This window comes from Neovison vison, chromosome 14 (assembly GCF_020171115.1).
Source record: "Neovison vison isolate M4711 chromosome 14, ASM_NN_V1, whole genome shotgun sequence".
NCBI lineage: Eukaryota > Metazoa > Chordata > Mammalia > Carnivora > Mustelidae > Neogale > Neogale vison.
This window is the reverse complement of record NC_058104.1, coordinates 6,958,735-6,980,812: the sequence shown is the minus strand read 5'-3', so window position 1 is coordinate 6,980,812 and position 22,078 is coordinate 6,958,735. Positions and strand designations below refer to the sequence as shown.

The 22,078-nt window shown below is 42.6% G+C and overlaps 1 protein-coding gene across 1 annotated transcript in view; it reads right to left on the bottom strand.

Moving 5' to 3' along the window:
- The window catches only part of LMTK2 (lemur tyrosine kinase 2), an 83,022-nt gene that overhangs the window by 32,084 nt on the left and 28,860 nt on the right, over positions 1 to 22,078 (bottom strand). Inside the window, exons 4-6 of the mRNA XM_044233948.1 lie at positions 15,155 to 15,228; positions 11,179 to 11,297; positions 10,910 to 10,997 (exon numbers count right to left, since the gene is read on the bottom strand). Coding sequence (XP_044089883.1) covers positions 10,910 to 10,997; positions 11,179 to 11,297; positions 15,155 to 15,228 — 281 coding nt within the window. The remainder of the gene's footprint in view (positions 1 to 10,909; positions 10,998 to 11,178; positions 11,298 to 15,154; positions 15,229 to 22,078) is intronic.

The window sequence follows — 22,078 nt, the reverse complement described above, 5'->3', positions numbered from 1 at the left end:
TTACCAACCTGTCAAGATCCTACTTAGGGATGCAAATCGAATCCATTTATTTTATAAGAATGAATGTAAAATAACTTATGCCAACCCTATGGATTTTTTGGATTCTCCCAAAGTTAATGGAATTTAGGTGGGGCAGTGGGGGTGGGGGGGGGCTTGGGGTGGGGATTTCGTATCCTCAGAACCCATGTCTCTGACCTCTTATTTCCTCCCAGACATGATGCTGGAATTGCAGGCTGCTCCAGAGCAGAAAGAGACCCTTTCCTGCCTTTTACAAACACAGTATCCCTGCCTGCCCCTATCCCGCACCACACCCCCCAGGCTAGCCTCTACGCAGCGGTGGGAATGGTGGAATAAAGACAATTCTCACATTACATTAACCCAGACAAACACCAGCAAAAAGCTCCAGGCCTACGGGCTAATGGGATTTTCAAAAGGTGGCCCATGCAGAAACTAAATATGAAAATAAATAGTTTTAAGTTTATTTACATTACCAATGAAATGGCAACTTAAATCCCATTTGTCTAACCCCTCTCCTGCAATATCCATCTAAGGAAAAAAAATCACCCTCACACAAAAGTAGCATTATGTTGTGCCGTGTCTGGCCAATTCTCAAAGCAAACAGAAGCTTCTGGCAAACACTGAACACTTCACAAGTGACTTTGGCCATGAAGGCAGAATGGCAGAGTGGATGTAGGTATTTTTCAAGGTTATCTTAAGTACAGTTTACCCTTGGACCAGGCAGGGGTTAGGGGCACCGAGGCCCGAGCGGTGAAACATTCACATATAACTCTAGACTCTACAAAAATGGAACAAATAACAGCCTGTTTTTGACCAGAAGTCTTACTGTGTAATATGAAGGGCCACTTAACACACATTTTGTATGTTACGTATATACTATATTCTTAGAATAAGGTAAGACAGAAAAAAGAAAATGTTTAAAAAATCATAAGGAAGAAAAAATACACTTAGAGCACTGCCCTGCACGTATCAGGAAAAATCAGCATCTAATGGACCTGTGCGGTCAAACCCATGTTGTTCATGGGACAACTGTGTACTCGTCACCACTCGCTGCGTTAAGAGGTCTTATCTCCACGACAGTTCACTCTCCAAATTTCACCAGAAGGCAAAATAACAAGCAGAAGGGGATGTTGCTTAGCAAAGTTCATGCTCCTAATGTTTCTGGCTCTCCCCACACCCGTGCCGGAGGTGGACTTAGCAGTTAGCACAAGCCAGGCAAATACCCCTAACCTGGGTGAGGAGCTAACATCAATGAGTGACGAGGAGCCTGGTCACTGTTTCTCCTGGATGGGATCCGTGGCAGTTTGTGCAGGACCTAGGGTTAGTTCTATCATCTAGAGAGATCCTCAGAGCTCTCCTGGCACCAGTGTTTAAATCTTTTTTTTTTTTTTTTTAAGATTTATTTGAGAAAGAGAAGGAGTGGGAGGGGCAGAGGGAGACAGAAAGAGAGAGAGAGGGAATCTCAAGCAGACGCCACACTAAGTGCAGAGCCTGACGTGGGGCTCAATCTCATGACCCTGAGATCATGATTTGAACTAAAATCAAGAGTCGCATGCTTAAAGGAGTGAGCCACCCAAGTGTCACTGGTACCACTATTAAAAAAAAAAAAATCAGGGGTACCTGGGTGTCTCACTGGGTTAAGCCTCTGCCTTCAGCTCAAGTCATGATCTCAGGGTCCTGGGATCGAGCCCTGTATCGGGCTCTCTGCTCAGCGGGCAGCCTGCTTCCTCCTCTCTCTCTCTCTGCCTGCCTCTCTGCCTACTTGTGATCTCTCTGTCATATAAATAAATAAAATTTTTTAAAAAATCATCATATAGCCTTTAATTACAGTAAAAAATATTTATATTAAGTAAATGCTGAAAATTGATTCATTCTGTCCAAAACGACAAAACTGTATTGAGATATCTGGTTTACTTAGGTTTCAGTGGTACTTAATGAGTAGAGAGGGATTATTTGGTCCCTTATTTAAAGGAAAAAAAAAAACAAACCATGAAGAACAGCAATGTATTCTGAATTAAAATACACTTTCCTTTATCCAAGTCTTAAAAATTTCTCAGATCCTCCCCAAAACCTCCCAAAAAGACTAGAAAAGAAACATGTAGGACACTAGATGGCAGCAAAGCGCTGTACCAAGAACTCTGAGGGAGCAGGGACAGGGAATGGCCTCCTGCACTGAGTCACCCAAAGACCTTCACAGGGACCCTTCCACGTGTCCTCTTGACTTCCAACCCAAACCGAGATGAGGGCTCTAGCCAGCTTTCTGCAGGGCACTGAGAACAATAAATAAATTTCATCAAATTGTAAAAACTCCACAAGTCAATAGTTCAATCACTGGAAAATTAGAGCCATTTATAGGCTTAACAGGATGACTTGGGGGGGGCGGATTTATGATTTATAAACAAAAATTTGGACGCAAGACGGGCATAAACAGCCACAACCTCAGCTCCCACCAATGAACGAAAACATCCATGTCAAAGTGAAAGCCCTGAGCACCTGTCTGGTGGTGACCCTCCTGCCCGCCCCGGGCTGCTTCCTCCGCTGGCAAGTCCCCACCTGCCAACACCCACACTCTCTTCTGCTCCTACGGATTATTCACCTGGTGCCCAAACACCCCTCAGATCAGTTGAACCAAGAACGAAACAAGCTTCCCTCTGCCTCCACCTGCTTCTCACACTACCATCCCATTTCCCTCCTCCCTTCCCAGATGAGCTCTGCTCTGGCTGGCTCACCTCCTGCACGGCCACTCTCTCAAGACCACGCCCCCTACCAGCCACACTCGGTGGCAGCCGCTCCCACAGCGCCCTTCCACTGGGTCTCACCAGCACAGCCAAGGTGGGGCCCTCCCTTATCTCTCCACCTGTCTCCAGATCTCCTCCTATCTGTCTGTGCTGGTGGATCTTCCTCCTCTCCCTGAGCTGTAAGTGCCGGCACAGCCCACGGCTCTATCTTGGTTCTCGTCGGACACTTATTTCTAGGTCACCCTATCCACCCCATGGCTTTAAAAATCATCTCCAGGGGCGCCTGGGTGGCTCAGTGGGTTAAAGCCTCTGCCTTCGGCTCGGGTCATGATCCCGGGGTCCTGGGATCGAGCCCTGAATTGGGCTTGCTGCTCGGCGGGGAGCCTGCTTCCCCCTCTCTTTGCCTGCCTCTCTGCCTACTTGTGATCTCTGTCAAATAAATAAAATCTTTTTTAAAATTTCAAAAATCAAAAATAAAAATAATCTCCAACACATTTCTCAGGCTCAAAGCCTCCCGTCCCGAGCCCCAGACTCTTCCTCCCAGCTCTTGACTTAATGCCCTCTCCTGGATGCCTTAAGAAGCACCTCAAATCTAATAAGCCTGATACGTAGCTTGGACAACCTGCTCTATTTCAGGAAAAGCCATCCCTGTTTTCCCAGTAGATGAGATCAAAACCGAAGACCTCATTCTTGGGTGTGCTGTCTCTAGATTCCCACATCCAGCCTATCATCAAGCCTGGATCTATTTTCACCGAGAACCAGGGCCTCAGGGCCCAGGGCCACAGCCAGACATGAGAAAGGAGAGACCACCAGCAGGGCCCAGGGACACCCTCTCCACGCAGGTGGCCATCCCCTCACTGTCAAGCCTCATTGTGGTGGGTCATCCTGTAGCACTAGCATCCCCTCTGCTGCCCCTGGGTTAGGGACACTGTCCACATGCATCTCCATTCCCCTGTAACTCCACATCCTCTCTTCTACATGAGCTCTAGGGGGGCAGGGACATGTCATTCATCTTTGCATGATCAGCACCTAGAAGGTTCCCTGGTGCGTGAACTTACTTAATAAATATATTTATAAATAAGACATACCCTTTATTTAGGCATCTTCTGTACAAAAGAACAATTCTACAACAGAGGCTCCCCACCGGTCGAAAAAATATATACAAGGATTAAACCACCTGGTATAAAAACACACAGAATAAAATGAAGCCATCGATTAAAATCTCCGCTTCGCCACTGGTAATTACGTGACCTCAGGCAAGTCGATTAACCCGACCAATAAGGAACAGAGAGCATGGCGCTGAAGCCAGACAGATCTGGGTTCCACTCTTCAGTGAGGGCCCTCATCTCTCTCAGGCTGTTTTCCAATTGTAAAATGAAGCTACTGCCACCGTCTCACGGGGCTCTCAGCGAAGGGAGTAACGGACATTCCCAGGCCCAGCACAAGGCCTGGCACAGACAAGCTAGAGCCCTCCGTCCTTAGGACTCTTGGTGGGCATCGGCCTAGGTACCTTCAGCTCTAAGTGCCCACGATTCCAAGTGTTACAGACTCTTGATGACACACGGAATAAAGCAAACCCCACAGCAGAATATGCCACGCATCGAGAATCCCAAACGGACTTCTTTCCCATTTTCACGTGGCCACTGCTAATTCCTCTCAGAAACTCCCTCCCTGCTTTATCAGCTGATTATCATGAAGGAACCCCGACATCAAGAACGCCCCCTTGCAAAGAAAATACCATCTCTTGCTTCGGGTCAGGCCACAGGATCAAAGAAACTGGTGACTCTTGAGAAAGATTAAGATGGAGCAACGTTGTCTGTTACCTCAGCTACAGTCTGGGCTCCAGAGGTCTGTCTCTGCTCTTCATGCTTCCAACTCATCTCTCCCAGAAGACGCCAACCTCCTTCTCCAGTCTCCGTGCCCTGCAGAGCACTGCGGGCTTCTCTGCCCGGCTCAGGCCATTCCTGCTAACACGGGTCTTTCCAGCCACTCTGCACACTCCAAGCAAACACCTTCTCCAGTGATCCTAGTTCGAGCTGCTATACTTTTTTCCCCCTGAGGTCAGGGGAATGCACTACAGACTGAGCTGCCAGGTGCCCCAGAACTGCTTCTATTTCTATACACATGACTCAAACCTCTAATCATCAATTATGACCACTTAGTATAACTAACTAAAAATGAATAAAAATAACTACCATGTCCTAAGCACTTACTATGTGCTCCGAAGTTTATATTTATCATCTTACTAATGGTCAGGGCTGTCCACCTGGTACGTGGTATTATCCCCATTTGACAGATGTCTACACTGAGGCTTAGAGAGGTCAGGGAGCTTTCCAGTGTGATAGCCAAGTGGCAGAACGAGCACCCGAGGGCAGGCCAGCCTGGCTCTAGAGGCAGGAAACACAAGGGTCCCAGTGAATTGCTTGTGTTCCCAAGGCGACCGCGCGGGAGCGCAGTGACTCACCTCCGTGCAACCCGGAGTGCTGGGCACAGCCCCTTGTACTTCTGGCACACTCTGCTGAATGAGTAATCCTTACCCCCAAAACAATCTCCTCGCCTGGGTATTCACGTGAGAGCACTGTGTACCTGCCACGGCAACAAGTTACAGACAACACCCTGCCGTCACCTCTCCGCCCATGCACGCCGCGCCAGCAGCATTAGAAACCGCTGGCTGCCGTCTAGCTACCGAGCGCGCTCAGAAGAGTTTTCATTTTCTCTCATAAAAATCCAAGATAAAGTGCTTCTCAACAACAGCCTGGTAATTCCATCTCGCAAGAATTACTTAAGTGCAAAAATATTCTCTCCTTTCTACTTAAGTGATGTTATCGCTGAGTATGATCACTGCCCGATGACGACTGAAAAGGCCAATGTTCATTCAATAGCTCTTGACCTACTAAGAACATGTGAAGATAGTGGCTCTATTCACTGTGGCTGCAGCTGCTTATTACCAAGACTGAGCTATTACCCTCTGTCCTCTGGACCCCTGCCAGTGGGCGGCTTTGCCTTGGATGACGCCCCTCTGCTCGGGATGGCCTATTTCTGGGAGGGTTGTGGGGCATCCAGGCTGGGACCAGGGCTCAGTGGTGAAGCAACGCTTTGTTATGTCAGGGGGATGTCTCTGCTGGTGGGGGTCCCTCTTTGGTTCACTGGGATGACACTACCTGACGCTTCCTGCCACACAGCCACTGCACAGACTGAGCCCAGACAACTGGACTTCAGAGCTGGCGACCCTGCCGGGACCCCGAGGGCTTGCTGCTGCTGCGCCTGCTCCCTCCGAAGCTCCCTAGTGCCCAGAGGTGATGAGCATGGGAATTGACCGCACAAACATGACCCCTCAGCTGCTGGGCCAGGTGGAGAGTTCCCTGGGTCAACAGCCTCTATTTGGATGGGAGACTGGCTACTCCAAGCACTGCCAGATTTCCCAAGGGCACAGAACCATCCTGCTAGTACAGGTGACACCTGGGACAGCGCCTTGACCAACAGCAGGTGTGTGCGTGCGGTAAAAAATGTGTAACATAACATGACCATCTTAGCCATTTCTAAGTGTCCAGTTCAGGGGCATTAAGCACCTTCGCACTGTTGGGCAGCCGTCCCCACACCTGTCTCTTCCCAGAGACTCCGCCCCCTTACATTCTCGCTCCCCATCCCTCCTACCCAGGACCTGGCACTCACCATCCCACTCTCTCTGTGAGTCTGACTCCTTGAGATGCCTCACGCAGGTGGAATCACGCAGTCTTTGTCTTTTTGTGGTTTGGCTTATCTCGCTGGGCGTAAGGCCCTCAAAGTTAATCCCCGTTGAAGCAGGTGCCAGAATGTCCTTTCTTTTCAAGGCTCAGCAATACTCCACTGCAGGAAGGGACTCTATTTCCTTTATTTGTTCATGCACTGATGGGATGCTCGAGTTGCTTCTACCTTTGGGCTGTTGTGAATTACACAGCTATGAACACGGGGGTCCAAATATCTCTTTTGAGGTGTTTTCATCGATTTTGGATAATATGTATACTTAGAAGTGAAATCACTGGGTCAGATGGTAATTCTATTTTAACTTTTTCAGAAACAATTATTGTTTTTAAAGTTTTACTGTTGACCAGTGTACCACTATTGAATTAAAGATAGCGATGAAGTCTGCACTGCTAACGAAAGCTGCTGGTGAGGGGGGAGGGCTCCTTCCACACGTCTAGTCCTCAGGAGCGGACACGTCCCTATTATGATCTAGGAAGTTCACAGAAAATATGTTTCAAGAAGTCATAGCTCTTAAATGTGGAGAGCTGTTTGCATAATCTTCACTGCAAAATACGAAAGCCAGTACAACATAGGCAAGTTAATAGTCTCTGAATACTCAAAGTACTTGGAGAATACATATTTAAATGTGAAACCTAAAAGTACTGGGGAAAAATTTTTTTAAAAAGATGTCAACAGAGGCCTCTGGGGGGCTCAGATGGTTAAGTGTCTGCCTTTGACTCAGGTCATGATCCCAGGGTCGTGGGATCAAGCCCCGCATCGGGCTCTCAGCTCAGCAGGGAGCCAAGCCTGCTTGTCCCTCTCTCCCTGCCTCTGTCTCTCAAATAAATAAAATCTTTTAAAAAATTGTTAACAAAAAGCATGTATTTATTATATTTATATAAAAACAATGTATAATGATAAAGATAAAAATAATACTCAAGAATCTTACCATGGGTATTTATGAGGATTATAAAGGTGCTGTTTGTGTATTTTGTTATGTCTCAGAGATTCTTTACAAAGCTGGTTAAACTCTTCCTCCCAAAAAGAACAGGTAACTTTGTGAAAAAATAAATTTAAATAGCACAAAAACTAAATCCATTGCCTGAACCACTCAGAGGAAAACATCAAGCTGAGTACCCAGGGGCCTTTCCCATTCCAGGAACAACCACCACCTCTAACAAACTTCCAGGAACGCTCAGGGAGGGTGAGGAATAGGAAATACCCGTAGTATGAGAGGGATTAACCCAGAAACCTGGTATTTCAAGTAGATATGCTTCTTGCTGCATTTCTATTAAGTTCAACTCACATAGACTATGGTGACTTTTACTCAGAAAAAACATCAAGAGCTTAGGGATCCAGAAAAGCCACCAGAGAGTGTCTCAGAAAACAAGAACTCCGACAGCACACTTGTCTCGTCACAAAAAGCTCCATCTTTATGTTTTTTTCTCAAGTGCTGGCAGCACAGTAATCACCCAACACTGGTCACCCTGAGGCCATTAAAATAAGCCATTCTCATATTGTAATAACTGAGGACCATAAATATTATAACTGATAATACTGAGATAATCCAAACAAAATATACATGCAATAAAATGATCAGAAACATCACTGAGAACTCCTCCGTCTTAGTTCTCATGCCTCCATTCAATAATTTATCAGGCTAAATAGCAATGATCACATGTCTACTCCCTCTACGGAGAAGCTCTGGAGGACAAGGACCTCACTTTCCTTCTGTATCCCCCTGTCTTTCCACAGCAGCTGTTCAACAAATAAGCATCCAGGGCTCTCTGACGTCCCAGTTTCCTTGGAGGAGGGTTAAAATATTAATTTTAGACTTAGTAAAATTACATATGCACATTATAACTTCCAGTGTAATCATAAAAAAAACTAAGAATGGTATCTAGTGGGGGAGCTTGGGTGGCTCAGTAGGTTAAGCATCTGTCTTTACCTCACTCAGGTCATGGTCTCAGGATTCTGGAATAGAGCCCCTCATCAGGTTCCTTGCTCAGCAGGGAGTCTGCCTCTCCTTCTACCCCACTCCCCTGGCTCGTGTTCTTTCTCCCTTACACTCTCTCTCTCAAATAAATAAATAAAATCTTAAAAAAAAAAAAATCAAGAATCCAAAAGAAGGCTAGCAAAAAAGCAAGACAAAAAAAACTGAAACAGGTAGGTAGGAAAAGTAATATAAAACAGGTACATAAAATTCCAAATATCTCATAGATATAATAAACATAAATGGAGTACATGATCATGTTAAATGATCAAGACTTACAAATTAACAGAATTTTAATAATAGGCTATTTAGAGTGAAATAAACCAGAGAAAAGGACTGAAAAAGATAACCACATAAATTCCAACCAAAAGAAAGCTGGGATAACTATATTAATATCAGTAAAAACAGACTTAATCCTTAGTAACGCTTAAAAAGAGACCCTTCAGGGTGCCTGGGTGGCTCAGTGGTTTAAGCCGCTGCCTTCGGCTCAGGTCATGATCTCGGGGTCCTGAGATCGAGTCCCACATCGGGCTCTCTGCTCAGCGGGGAGCCTGCTCCCTCCTCTCTCTCTCTGCCTACTTGTGATCTCTCTCTCTCTGTCAAATAAATAAATAAATAAATAAAATCTTTAAAAAAAAAAGAGAGACCCTTCATAATTACAAAAGCTTAAAATTACAAGATGTTGTGTATCAAGTCTAAATGGTATCCTTGATTCAACACTCAAAGCAAATACAACTGGAATAATAAGGAAAATCCATAACCAAAGGAAATTATGTCTCTCATAAATGGACAGAAAACAGACTCAGACTCCTCTATCAATGCCCTCCCCAATCAGATGGACAGAGGAGACCTAACAACCTCATAAATGTGACCCAAAAAGAGCCACTGAGATATACCCGTATAGAATACCAGAATATACATCTCCCCCCGCCACCTCCCACAGGACCCTACAGATACTAAAAAAAATACACTGATCCCAGGGTGCGGAAGACTCTAGCCCAGGAGGGAGATGCCGCTGCCCCAGAGCTGATGCATAAGGTGAGTGAGAACCACTCTGCTTTATCAGTCACTGAGGTTTGGGGGTTATTCTGATATAACCCAATGAAAGCTAATAGACCAAGGTTATTAATATTTCTTTGGAAATAGTCTTAACCACCTTTGCCAATGAGCGTAATATCTGAATCACATTTAGAAATTAAAACAAAAATCCACAATGGTTGCTGCTCTCTTTCCATTTTACCAGTTGAAAATATTGTCTGAACTAACCGGGGACTTATCCTGATGTACTCCCACTTTTCTGTGGATAGTCTTAATGTTTTAATGTTCTGAAAACTGAGACAATGCAAGAAGTCAATTAAAACCCAGCTTTTAAAAACAGATGATTACAGGAAATTTTCACGTAAGAGTTATTATTCATAAAAACTGTATAAAAACAGTTTTTCCAAATATAAATTTCAGTAAGTAATATGAGAATGCTAAGAAATGAGGCTATTAATTTTCGGTTAAAAAAACATCTCTTTAGGGGCACCTGGGTGGCTCAGTTGGTTAAGCGACTGCCTTCGGCTCAGGTCATGATCCTGGAGTCCCAGAATCGAGTACTGCATCGGGCTCCCTGCTCGGGAGTCTGCTTCTCCCACTGACCTTTCTTCACTCACGTTTCTCTCTCTCTCTCTCTCTCTCAAATAAATAAATTAATTTAAAAAAAATCACCTCTTTATTTAAAAATATAAATGGCACACACATTCACTATTTTAAAAACCTGACAGGTCGGGAAACCTGGGTGGCTCAGTTGGTTAAGCATCTCGCTTTGGCTCAGGTCATGATCTTAGGGTCCTGGGATTAAGCCCTGAGTTAGGCTCCCTGTGGAGCAGGGAGTCTGCTTCTCCCTCTCCCTCTGCTCTACCCCCACTCCCTCCTCTGCTTGCTCACTCTCTCTCATGCTCTCTCTCAAATAAATAAATAAAATCTTTAAAAAATAAAAATAAAAAAATAAAAACCTGACAGGTCACGAGTACTCTGTAAGATTACGTTAATGGGGAAAAGTGTTTCAGAGTACCTAGCTGAGTCAAGACCTCAAGCTCAGAACGGTGATCCTGAATCCACGCTCTGGCTCTGCCATGTACTCGGTAAACAACATTCTCTTCATCTCCGTGAACCTTACTTTAATCATATATACATATATGTATATATATATATATATAAAGTGTAGACAAATAAGATTAAATGTAATGCATGCAAACAGTTTAGCATAGGGATGGAACATAAAACACGTTAAGTGTCAGTTGATAGTATTTTCAAAGGCAACAACGCAGTACATCAGAGTTTTAAAAACGGGGGCAGAAGTGAAAGCAGTCCCTCATCCACCACTTCTACATGTCAAAATCACCTGGATAAAACCTTTTAAATGCTTGACCTTGAATTCCCACTAAAAACTTACCAAGTCACAGAACTCGAACACCAGGAGATAGGGAATTGCTTCTACACACTGCCCAACACACTGAAGAACATTCGGATGCTGAAGAATGCTGTAAAATAAAAGTCACAGTGTTGTTCACGAGGGAGCGTGCTAGCAGAACTGCTCAACTAGTGAACTAAATTTTAAATTCATGATGACTAAAATATGCTAAATAGCAAAGTCATTTTAAAGACGTGATTTCCAACAGACTACAGACCATGTTTACAGAACGCATATTAAGGTTTACTTACTAGTAAGGTTCTCCATTTTTCAAAAAAGTATCTTGTTCCTTTGGGCTTGCACTTGCTTTTAACTCTTTCACTATTACTCTTGCTACGCTAGTGCCCGTGTAAATCTCTCCAAGGAGGACCTAAAACCAAAGAACAGTTTTTCACTTCACTTCCTTCGAAATGGTAAAGTAGTATGTCTTACTATCAGGAACAGAGTACGGGAAAATAAATTAAGCAACAATTAGGCCTTCTGCAATGAAAATATTACCTCAGAAAAAAACTTGAAAAATGAAACCATTTTCTTTCAGGATGAAACTCTTCACTGGGTACTGAAGCACTCATATACGTATCTGTATTTCTTTTTTATTTATTATAAAATTGTACCATACTTTCCCGGATATGACCAATGACATCACAGAAGAGTAATTTATAAGTTCAGTTCAAACATAACTCAAATGTTTCCCAAAACACTTCAACTGGGTTTTGTTATTTTGTCTCCTTCACATAAGAGAAAGTAAACTGACACAAAGGCAATGTACAAATATACTCTCATTGCATTATAACTTTAAAAATCTATGGCATTCCAATTATTCCAGACCTGTATCTTATACTAAAACTTCAGTCAAAACACAAGGAAAAAAATATGACACTGAAGTGAACAGAATACAAAATGAATGAAAATAATGGGGTGCCTGGATGGCTCAGTTAGTTGCACAACTGACTCTTGATTTCGGCCCAGGTCACAATCTCAGGGTGGTAGGATCGAGCCCTGCACTGGGATCCACGCTCAGCACGGAGTCTGCTTGGGATTCCCTCCCCTCCCTATGCCCCTCCTGCTTGTGCTCTCACTCTCTTCCTCTCTCTCTAGAATAGATAAATCTTTTTTAAAAAATGAATGAAAGGGACGCCTGGGTGGCTCAGTTATTAAGCGTCTGCCTTCAGCTCAGGTCATGATCTCAGGGTCCTGGGATCGAGTCCCGCATTGGGCTCCCTGCTCAGTGGGGAGCCTGCTCTCCCTCTGCCTTCCCCCCTGCTTGTGTGCATTCTCTCTGTCTCTCTCAAATAAATAAAATCTTTTTTAAAAAAATGAATGAAAATAAAAGCACACTACAAGTAAAACAACAAATATAAATACTGGACAATACAAAGGCATTTCAAAACATAATATTTAAGACGAAAATAAGTAAAACTTTTTATTTAAATTAAGAATGATCAAAACTAAAAGCCTTCTTTTTAAAATAGTTTTTAATAGTTTTATCAAGTAGATTAATTTTAATGCCCTAGAAATAGACAGTAAGGCTTTGAACAGAATATAACATGTTTATTAAGAATGTAAAGGCAGAATGGGGTGCCTGGGTGGCTCAGTGGGTTAAAGCCTCTGCCTTCGGCTCAGGTCATTATCCCAGGGTCCTGGGATCGAGCCCTACATCGGGCTCTCTGCTCAGCAGGGAGCCTGCTTCCTTCCTCTCTCTCTCTCTCTCTCTCTCTCTCTCTCTGCCTACTTGTAATCTCTGTTTGTCAAATAAATAAATAAAATCTTTAAAAATAAAAAAGAAGGGGCTCCTGGGTGGCTCAGTGGGTTAAAGCCTCTGCCTTTGGCTCAGGTCGTGATCCCAGGGTTCTGGGATCGAGCCCCACATTGGGCTCCCTGCTCGGCAGGGAGCCTGCTTCCCTTCCTCTTTCTCTGCCTGCCTCTCTGCCTACTTGTAATCTCTGTCTGTCAAATAAATAAATAAATAAAAATTAAAAAAAGAAAAAAAGAATGTAAAGGCAGAACAATAAACAGAACAAGGAATTCTGATAATTAACCGAGTCATAAACTATTCACTGAATAAAATGTCCAGAAGTGAACGTCCTCATTTTAACACCAAATCTACCTGCACCCGTATCTGCACACTGTTTTTACCCCCTTTTCAAGAGCGCTCTTACAGTAACCCATTCCTCTCTCCTGCATTAGCAGTTTCCCCACTGTAATGTAAAGAGGCTAAAAGGGCAGCACATCCTATAAAAACCAAAGCAAAGCAAAGCAAAAAAATACCAAAAACCCAACACCTTCCCTTGGCCCTCGGATGGTCCCAAACAGCTTGTACTCCATTTCTCTGCTCCCTTTTACAGTAAGACTCCTCGACAGGGTTGTCTAAATGTGCTGTCTCCACTTTCTCCCTTGTGCCCACCACATGTGAGCACATGACCTCTCTACAGCCTCTTATGACAACCCCATGGCTCTCACGTGCTGGGCCCTACCTCTCCCAGTCCTCATCTCAGCTTGCCAGCACCATTTACTACCATTCATCTTCGTGGCACTCTGTTTTCACGGACTCTCAGAACACCCCAGTCTTCTGCACCCCTTCCTACTCACTGGCTGTCACCTCAGCTTCCATCACCGACCTGCGCTGACCTCTCCTTGCCGCAGACCCTCAGGGCTTGGTCCTTGTGCCTCCCCTCACAGTCTTGGTGATTCCAACTAGTCTCATACCTCTGAATACCAGTTATAGACAGAGCTCTCCCAAATGTGTACCTTTGGCCTGGAACCTCTCCCTTGAGCTCCAGATGCATACCCCAACTGCCCACTCCGTACTTCCAATCTGGATGCCTAACAGCCATCCCATCTAACCTAACCAAAAGCGACCTCCTGACTTCCTCCTCCACGCCCGCTTCTCCTTAATCTTTCCCATTTCACGTGCCAGCAATTCTGTTCTTCCCGCCAATCAGGCCGTAAGCAGCCATCCTTGATCCCCCTCCTCCAGACTCCACATCTGATCGATCTCCAGTCCACATGCTCGTATCTGAAAATCCACACTGACACACACCACTTCTCACAGCTCCATGCTGTCATTCAAGTCCAAGCCTGCCTGCATCTCCCCCTGTTGTGACTACTGCAGCCTTCTGACCAATTTTCCCACCTTCCCCTTCGTCTCCCATCACATAACCGCCCAAGTGATCCCTTTACCGGAAAGCCAGATGGCGGCAGTCCTCTCTCAGACGCTGGAGTTCTTTCCCAGCTCACTTTGAGTGACAGTCCCTAAGTGGATATACTCTACCTCACATCACTTGGTTCCCCCACACCCCTCTAAGCCCGTCTCCCACGCCTGATTGTCTGTGGTCTGATCACTGGCCACCACACCACGACAACACCCTGCCACAGCCAGCGGTCTCGGCTTCATCAGGGCAAGGGTTCTCGTCTGCTTGCTGCCACACAGGCCAGGACTTCACCTACCTTCCTCCACACTGAACCCTCAGCACCAAAAACAACATGTGATGCACAACAGGTTTTGCTAAATGGCTTAGAAGATTTGGTCACTAATAAAGGTTGGATGACATCAAAGACACAGGACTGACAAACAACTCTGATGGAAAGCCAAGATGCATAAGATGGCTGATCACTGAACAAACACCTCTTCTTGTCTTGACCACCCTGCTTATGAGGCAATCGCCACTCAGGAACCTTTAACACAGAACCACTGTTAGTTACATCACAGAAATAGCTGCGATAATAAGATTATTCCTTCTGAATATCCCTTGGTAAAAAGACCAACAAGACACTGTTTCTATTTGTCCTTTGACAGCCTATGAGAAATAGAGGACAGTTCTTTGCCATGGTCCATTATAATAATACTATGTATCTACGATTCTAAAGTGGTTTAAGTATTATAAGGAAGAGTGGGGAGAAAGGGAGAAGAATTAAAAAACAAATAATTTGCCTTGAGGAGGATAAAGAGCTTCTAAAATTCCAGTCTCTCATCCCTTCTTACTGTTCTATGCCAACAATTAGAAAAGTATCTGATATATAAATAAAAGACCTTCTTGGAAAAAGGCATACACCTAGAAACCCTGAAGTTCAAATTCCTGTGTGGTTTCAGGGTGCAAAGAGTAGACTTAACTGGTACCATAGCAACTAAGAGAATATGGAATGTTCTACAATACAACTCTTCATTAGCTTTAGAATCTAAACATTGTAAGTAGGAGGGGGGAAAAAAAGATGTAAACAACATTTTACCTTTCCAAACCAGCCATTTCCAATTTCCTGAATATAGTTTAGACTGTGGCGGGCAACTTGAGACTTCAAACCTTCTGTAGGAAAAAGAATATAAAAAATAAATATGGGCATTTAACTGAAATAAAATATTAAATATATAATCTAAAAAATAAACAGAAACATAAATTTAAAGCTTGTGCTAATTAAGGTAGAAATCAATTCAAATAAACATACCATCATTTTCAAACTGATATGGCCAAAATCATTTCAAGTTTTAAAACTGACAATATTTTTCTGAATGCGTTTTCTACCTGATTATCTTTAACACTTCGCTCTCTGTTTTCTCATCTAACCCCTCTCCTATAGCCACTAATCACCATTCCAATGGTTTTTACTTAGTCCTTAGTTTCATGGTGGAGGTGAAAATCTTGTCAAAATCTCTCATTGTCAACCTTCCCAGAACTTTGGAAGACAGTCAATGATTTCTGGAAACCAAATCAAACCAGAAGAAAGGCCACTGAAACAGGGTAGAATTTCTCTGTGTCTTTGAATTTATCAAGGCCCCACCCATCCCAGCCCCGGGCGCAGCAGTCAGTCTTAATGATGGCACATATTCTAGTGTGAATCCCAGTTCCAGACAGAGCGCAATGAGCCTTATTATTCCCAAGGAACTGTGTTTCCTTGTTCTGGAAGTTTCCCTGAGGGGCTGCCACATTCCCTTGGTTTCACCAAACTCAGAACTCTATCAGGACAGAGGGTTCCTCAAAAACATATTCCTCAGAGCCCCTGGGTGGCTCAGTTGTTAAGCATCTGCCTTTGGCTCAGGCCATGGTCCCAGGGTCCTGGGATCAAGCCCCAATCTTCAGGCTCCCAGCTGGGCAGGAAGCCTGCTTCTCCTCTCTCACTCCCCTGCTTGTGTTCCCTCTCTCGCTGTGTCTCTGTCAAATAAATAGATAAAATCTTAAAAAAAAAAAAAAAAAAAGTTCCTCAAAAACAGTGAGAGCCAAATGGACGACACTTCTATCTGGGGCAAAATGTAACAATAGAGGCAAACAGTAGACATGCTGAAAGCTTTAGTGGAAAAGCAGGGGAGTGAGATTTGGGAGATGAACCAGGGCTCTGAAAAGCTATTGCAATATACGGAGGAACCTTGAGAGCCACCTGCGTGCCCAGGGAAGGACACACTCTCATGGAAGGCTTGAGAAGAAGTAAACTTTCATCTCTAGCCAGGTCATGCCCAGCACAAGGAGGAGGTGACGACTAACGCAGAGTTCTAAGTAGCCTGGATGAGGAGTGTCCTAACATGGAGCTAAACTGCAAAGACCCAAAGAATGCTTTTTTCGTTGTTTTCTTTCTTCTTCTAAGCATATCATATTATTCAAAAAGGTCCAATTTTCAACAAAAAAGTACAAAACATGCAAAGAAACAAGAAGGCATGGTCTACTCACAGGTACAAAGGAAATGTAAAAGAAAGTGTCCCTGAGAAAAGACAGGCAGTGGCCTTACCAGGTAAGAATTTTTTTTTTTAAAGATTTTGTTTATTTGACAGAGATCACAAGTAGGCAGAAAGGCAGGCAGAGAGAGAGGAGAAAGCAGGCTCCCTGCTGAGCAGAGCCCAATGCGGGGCTCGATCCCAGGACCCTAGGATCATGACCTGAGCCGAAGGCAGAGGCTTTAACCCACTGAGCCACCCAGGCGCCCCCAGATAAGACTTTAAATCAACTGTCTTAAACACGCTCAAACAGCAAAAGGAAATCATGGACAAAGAACTAAAGGGCACCAAGAGAATGATGTCCTGATAAGTAGAGAAGATCAGTAAGTAGATTCAGATTAGTAAAAGGAGCCAAATGCCAATTTGGAGTCAAAAGTATAACTGAAACAAAAAAAAATCACTAGAGAGGTTCAACCAACAACGGGAGCAGAGAGAAGCAGCAGTGAACTTGAAGAGAGTTCAAATAGAATTATCCAGGCTGAGCAGAAGAAAAAAGAATGAAAAAAAAAATCAATGAGCGGAGGCTAAGGGACTTGTGAGACAGCACCAAGGAACCATATACACATAAGAGCCCCAGAAAAAGAGAAGAAAGGGGGGACAGAACGAATATTTGAATATATAACAGTAAAAAAAGGTCTGAAGCTGATAAAAGGTATGAATCTACATATCCAAGATGTTCAACAAATTCCAAGTAAGATAAACTCAAAGAAACGCATACTGAGACACATCATAATCAGACCATCAAAAACCAAAGACTGAGAATCTTGAAAGCACCAAAAGGGACCCACTTGTACATATAAGGGATCTTTGATTAGATTAACAACTGATTTCTCACCAGAAACCATGGAGGCCAGAAGGCAGCAGGATGGCACCTGTAACGTGCTGAAGGGAAAGAACCATTAAGCAAGAGTTCTATACCCGACAAAACTGTCTTCCAAAAAACTATGGAGAAATTAAGACATCTCCAGATAAACATAAGTTTAGGGAGGTTACTGCCACTATGCCTGCCCTACAAGAAATGTTGAAAGGAGTCCTTCAGGCTAAAGTAAAGGGACACTAACCAGTAACTGGAAGTCATGTGAACAAATACAGATCACTGTTACAACTATAGAGGTAAATATCAAAGCCAGCATTATTGTATTTTTGGTGTGCAGCCCTTCTTTTATTTTCCTATGTGATTTAAAAGACACATAAATTATAAATCTGGGATGCCTGGGTGGCTTGGTCGGTTAAGCAGTTGGCTTCGGCTTGGGTTGTGATCCCAGGGTATTAGGATCGAGTCCCACAGTTGGGCTCCTGGATCAGTAGGGAGCCTGCTTCTCCCTCTGCCTGCTGCTCTCCCTGCTTGTACTCACTCGCTCTTTCTCTTTCTCTGACAAATATGTAAAATCTTTAAAGAAAAAAAACTTAAAAAAATGAAAAATCTATGTTAATGGGTACATAAGATATGAGGATGTAATTTGTGATAACATAAAAGAACTGAATTGCAGAGTTTTTATATGGTACTGATGCTAAAAGTTGGTATCAACTGAAACACAACTGTTATAAATTGAAGGTAGTTGCGATCCCTAAGAAAATATCTAAAAAAATATAAACAAAAGGGAATGAGAAGGGAATCAAAATGGTAAACACACAAATCCCAGTGGCCTGTTTTGCAGAAATGGAAAAACTAATCCTAAAATTCATACGCAGGGTAGCTCCGTCAGTTGGGCGTTTGCCTTCAGCTAGGGTCATGGTCCTGGGGTTCTGGGATTAATCCCCATGTCTCAGACTCCCTGCTCAGCGGGGAGTCTGCTTCTCCCTCTCCCTCTGCCTGCTGCTCCCCCATTTGTGTGTGCATTCTCTCTTTCTCTCTCTTTCTCTCTCAAATAAATAAAAAATCATTTTAAAAAATAAATAAAATAAAAATCATATAAAATTTCAAGGGACTGAATAGCCAAAACATTCTTAAAAAACGAAGTTGGAAGATTCATAAACGTCTCAATTCCAAAGCTATAATCACCAAAACACTGTGATACTGGCATAAGGCTAGATACAGATCACTGGGATTGAGAGTCCTAAAATAAACACAAACAGATATGATCAACTGATTTTCAACAAGGTGCTAAGATAAGCCAATGGGGGAAGAACAGTCTTTTCACAAATGGTTGCTGGGGCAACAAGCTACCCACCTGTAAAAGAATGAACCTGGAACCTTACTTCATACCATATACAAATATTTATGGGTCAAAGACCCAAATTTCAAAGGTAAAACTACAGAAGTAACAGAAGACAATATTGGTGAAAATTTTCATGACCTTGAGTTTGACAAAGGTTTCTTAAGTATGACACAAAAGCACAAGCAACAAAAGAAAAAAATAAATTGGACTTCATCAAAATTTAAAACTTTTGCATATCAAAGGACACTATCAAAAGAGTGAAAACACAACCCACAGAATGGGAAAAAAACTTGCAAATTACATCATTATTGTGAAGCTATTAAATAATTAAGACCGTGTGGTACTGGAACAAGGAATTGACAAATTACTGAAATAGTACAGAAGGCCTGCAACAGACACGTACATATATGGTGGGGTTTTTTTGTTTTTATTTGGGAGAGAGAGAGCAAGAAAGAGGGGCAGAGAGAGAGGCAGACTCCCCAGTGAGCAGGGGCCCGGCGTGAGGCTTGATTCCAGGACTCCAGCATCCTGACATGAGCCAAAGACAGACATTTAACTGGCTGAGCAACCCAGGCGCCCCTACATATGGAACTAAAAAGCAGAGAAGAATGAAAGGACCAATCAGTGAAGAAAGCTGAGAAAAGCACAGAAATCTGCCAAAAAAGATTCATGGGTTCCCTAACACCATACTCAAAAATTAACTCAAGGTGGGTTATGGATTTAAATTAATTTAAATGTTAAAGCAAAACCTCAAAACACTGTAGGAAAAAAAAGTAGTTAAGTATCATTTTGACCACAGAAGACGAAAGGATTTCTTGAGACATAAAAAGCTCTCTTAAAAAAAAAATTTAATTTTAAAAATTACAAAAAAAGAGAGAGGGACTGCATTTCTAGCTTAAGGCGCTGTTAAATTCGGCTGTATTAAAATCAGGAAACATCAAAAAATTCTTTTTTCATGTATATTTGACTAATTTTTCTTTAGTGTACATTTTGATTTCTTATTCATTTTCTGTTTCCATATTTACTAGTTATTTTCTTAGTGGTTGCCATGGAGATTACAGTTATCACTCTAAATTTATAACAATCTAATTTGAACTGATACCAACTTAGCTTCAATAGTAATAGCATATATCATTTGACATCCAAATAGCAGGAACATAAATTAGCACAACTCTTTGTGGAGGTTTTAAGCTGGCAATATTTCCCCAAATTATCTACCCTTTGACCGCCTCTGAAAATTTATTCTACAAATATACCAGCCCAACATCAATGAGCAAAACAACACAGGTACAAGCTTTATTTTTAATAGCGTAAGATTAGAAATAATAGCACATGATTAGAAACAACCCAAATATCCATTAATAAGTTAAATAAATTGTGCTAAGTCCATATAATTTAAATAGTAGAAGTTTGTTAGCAGGAATAAATAAACTCTCTTTATGCATATGGAAAAATCCCTAAGGTACACCTGTAAGTGAAAAAAGCAAGATGCATAATAATGCATTTACCATGTCCCATGAGTAAAAAAGTGTGTGTTTTGTGGCAGTGGGGGGAAAGGGGCACGTAAATGGGAATATTTATATCAAGAAAGTCTGGAAAGATGTATAAGAAACAAAGAAGAGTGTTTATGTACAGAGTGTGAAGGTAGGAGCTGAGGTCAGATTCAAAGATTAGAGGCTTTTCACTACATATACCTTTTTATGTTTTGATTTTTGAACTGTATGACTATATTACGTATTTGTAAAATAAAATACATTTTAAAATGAAAATAAAGGAAAAACATGCAGAGTTTCTTCTAGATTTGCTCTTAAATACATGGCGTACTTTTTTTCACCTTATCATGAATACCTTTCCTCCTTTTACAGGACTACATAATACTTCATTGGATGGGCTTAAAATAACTTAACAAGTTATTACCGACACACATTTATAACCTGATGCTGCAATAAATTCCTTTGTAGGTATTTATTTCCATACTGATCTAAATTACTGAGAGCGACTGCAGGATCAAGGGTAAACACATTTGGATACATATTATCACAGACTACCCTTGGGAAAGAATGTCTCTTATCAATTTACAGTCCTGCTAGCAGGGAGTGTCCAAGGACCTGTTGCCCTCACACATCCCTCTCCCATCACTAACTTGCTTCCTTTCTTCTCATCTCTGTTTAGCTGTTATCATCTTACGTTATGCTTGTATTTCTTTAATTAATAGAATTCCTATTTTTTATTGGCCATTTGAATTTCTTTTCATGAATTTCTCCTTTCACATTCTTGACTTATTCTTTCCTATTCAAGTGTTCCTCTTCTTCTACATTTGTTTGTAAACTTAGTATATATTAATAATATGAGGTTTTTTTTTTTTTTAACCTTCTTTGTTGTTTACAAATATTTTTACTACTTGGTCAAATTTGTTTAGTGTCTTTTTCCATACAGAATATTTCATTTTATGAATCAAACTTGGCAATATTTTCCTTTATGTTTCTGTATTTGGTGTCAAGCTTGGAAAGCCCTTTTCTATCCCAAGATCATAAAAATATTCTGTGACTATTCTGTGCAGAGAAATTGAAAAGAATGTCTTCCTATTAAGAAGGAATTTAGAATAGAGGGTTCTAGAAACACAGAAAGGTGTAGGAATGTAATGAGGACGGCTCTCCAGGTCACTGCCATTTCTGTTGTGCCCATGACCGTGCTCTGGTCCATCCCCACTATGTCTTGGACAGAAGTCATCAGGCTCTTCTGTCATGCCTTCTTGTCCACAGTAAGGGGTCAACACTGCCAGACTCAGGGGAAGCCAACCAGAATGGCTCTCCAAGGGTTTTCTTTCTGGTAGAGGAGAGAGATGTTCCTTTCGTCTGGTAGTAAAGCTACAAGGATCTGAACCTGGAGTTGGCAGGAGCCACACTCTGAGCCGAGGAAAGAAGGTGGTGTGCAGGATTTAAGCTGATAGGCAAAGAGAAGAGAAACAAGGACTGAACAAAGGAAAGCATGATGGTGTCCAAGTTCCCAGCTCCAGTTGCCTCTAAGGTCTGCCTAACCCCTACTCTACTCTTCCCATCACCTGGTTCTAGCATCAAAAAAGGTCCCCTTTCTATATATGCTGATCTGAGTCAGGATTCTATTACTTGAAATGAATTCACTAGTGTTAAGACTCCAAGATGATAAAAGCCCTAGAGAAGTCCCTCAGGGCCTCCCTTAAGTACAAAGGAAAGCCTATGATCAAGAAAGTGAAGAGAAGGGACGCCTGGGTGGCTCAGTCAGTTAAGCAGCTGCCTTCGGCTCAAGTCATGATCC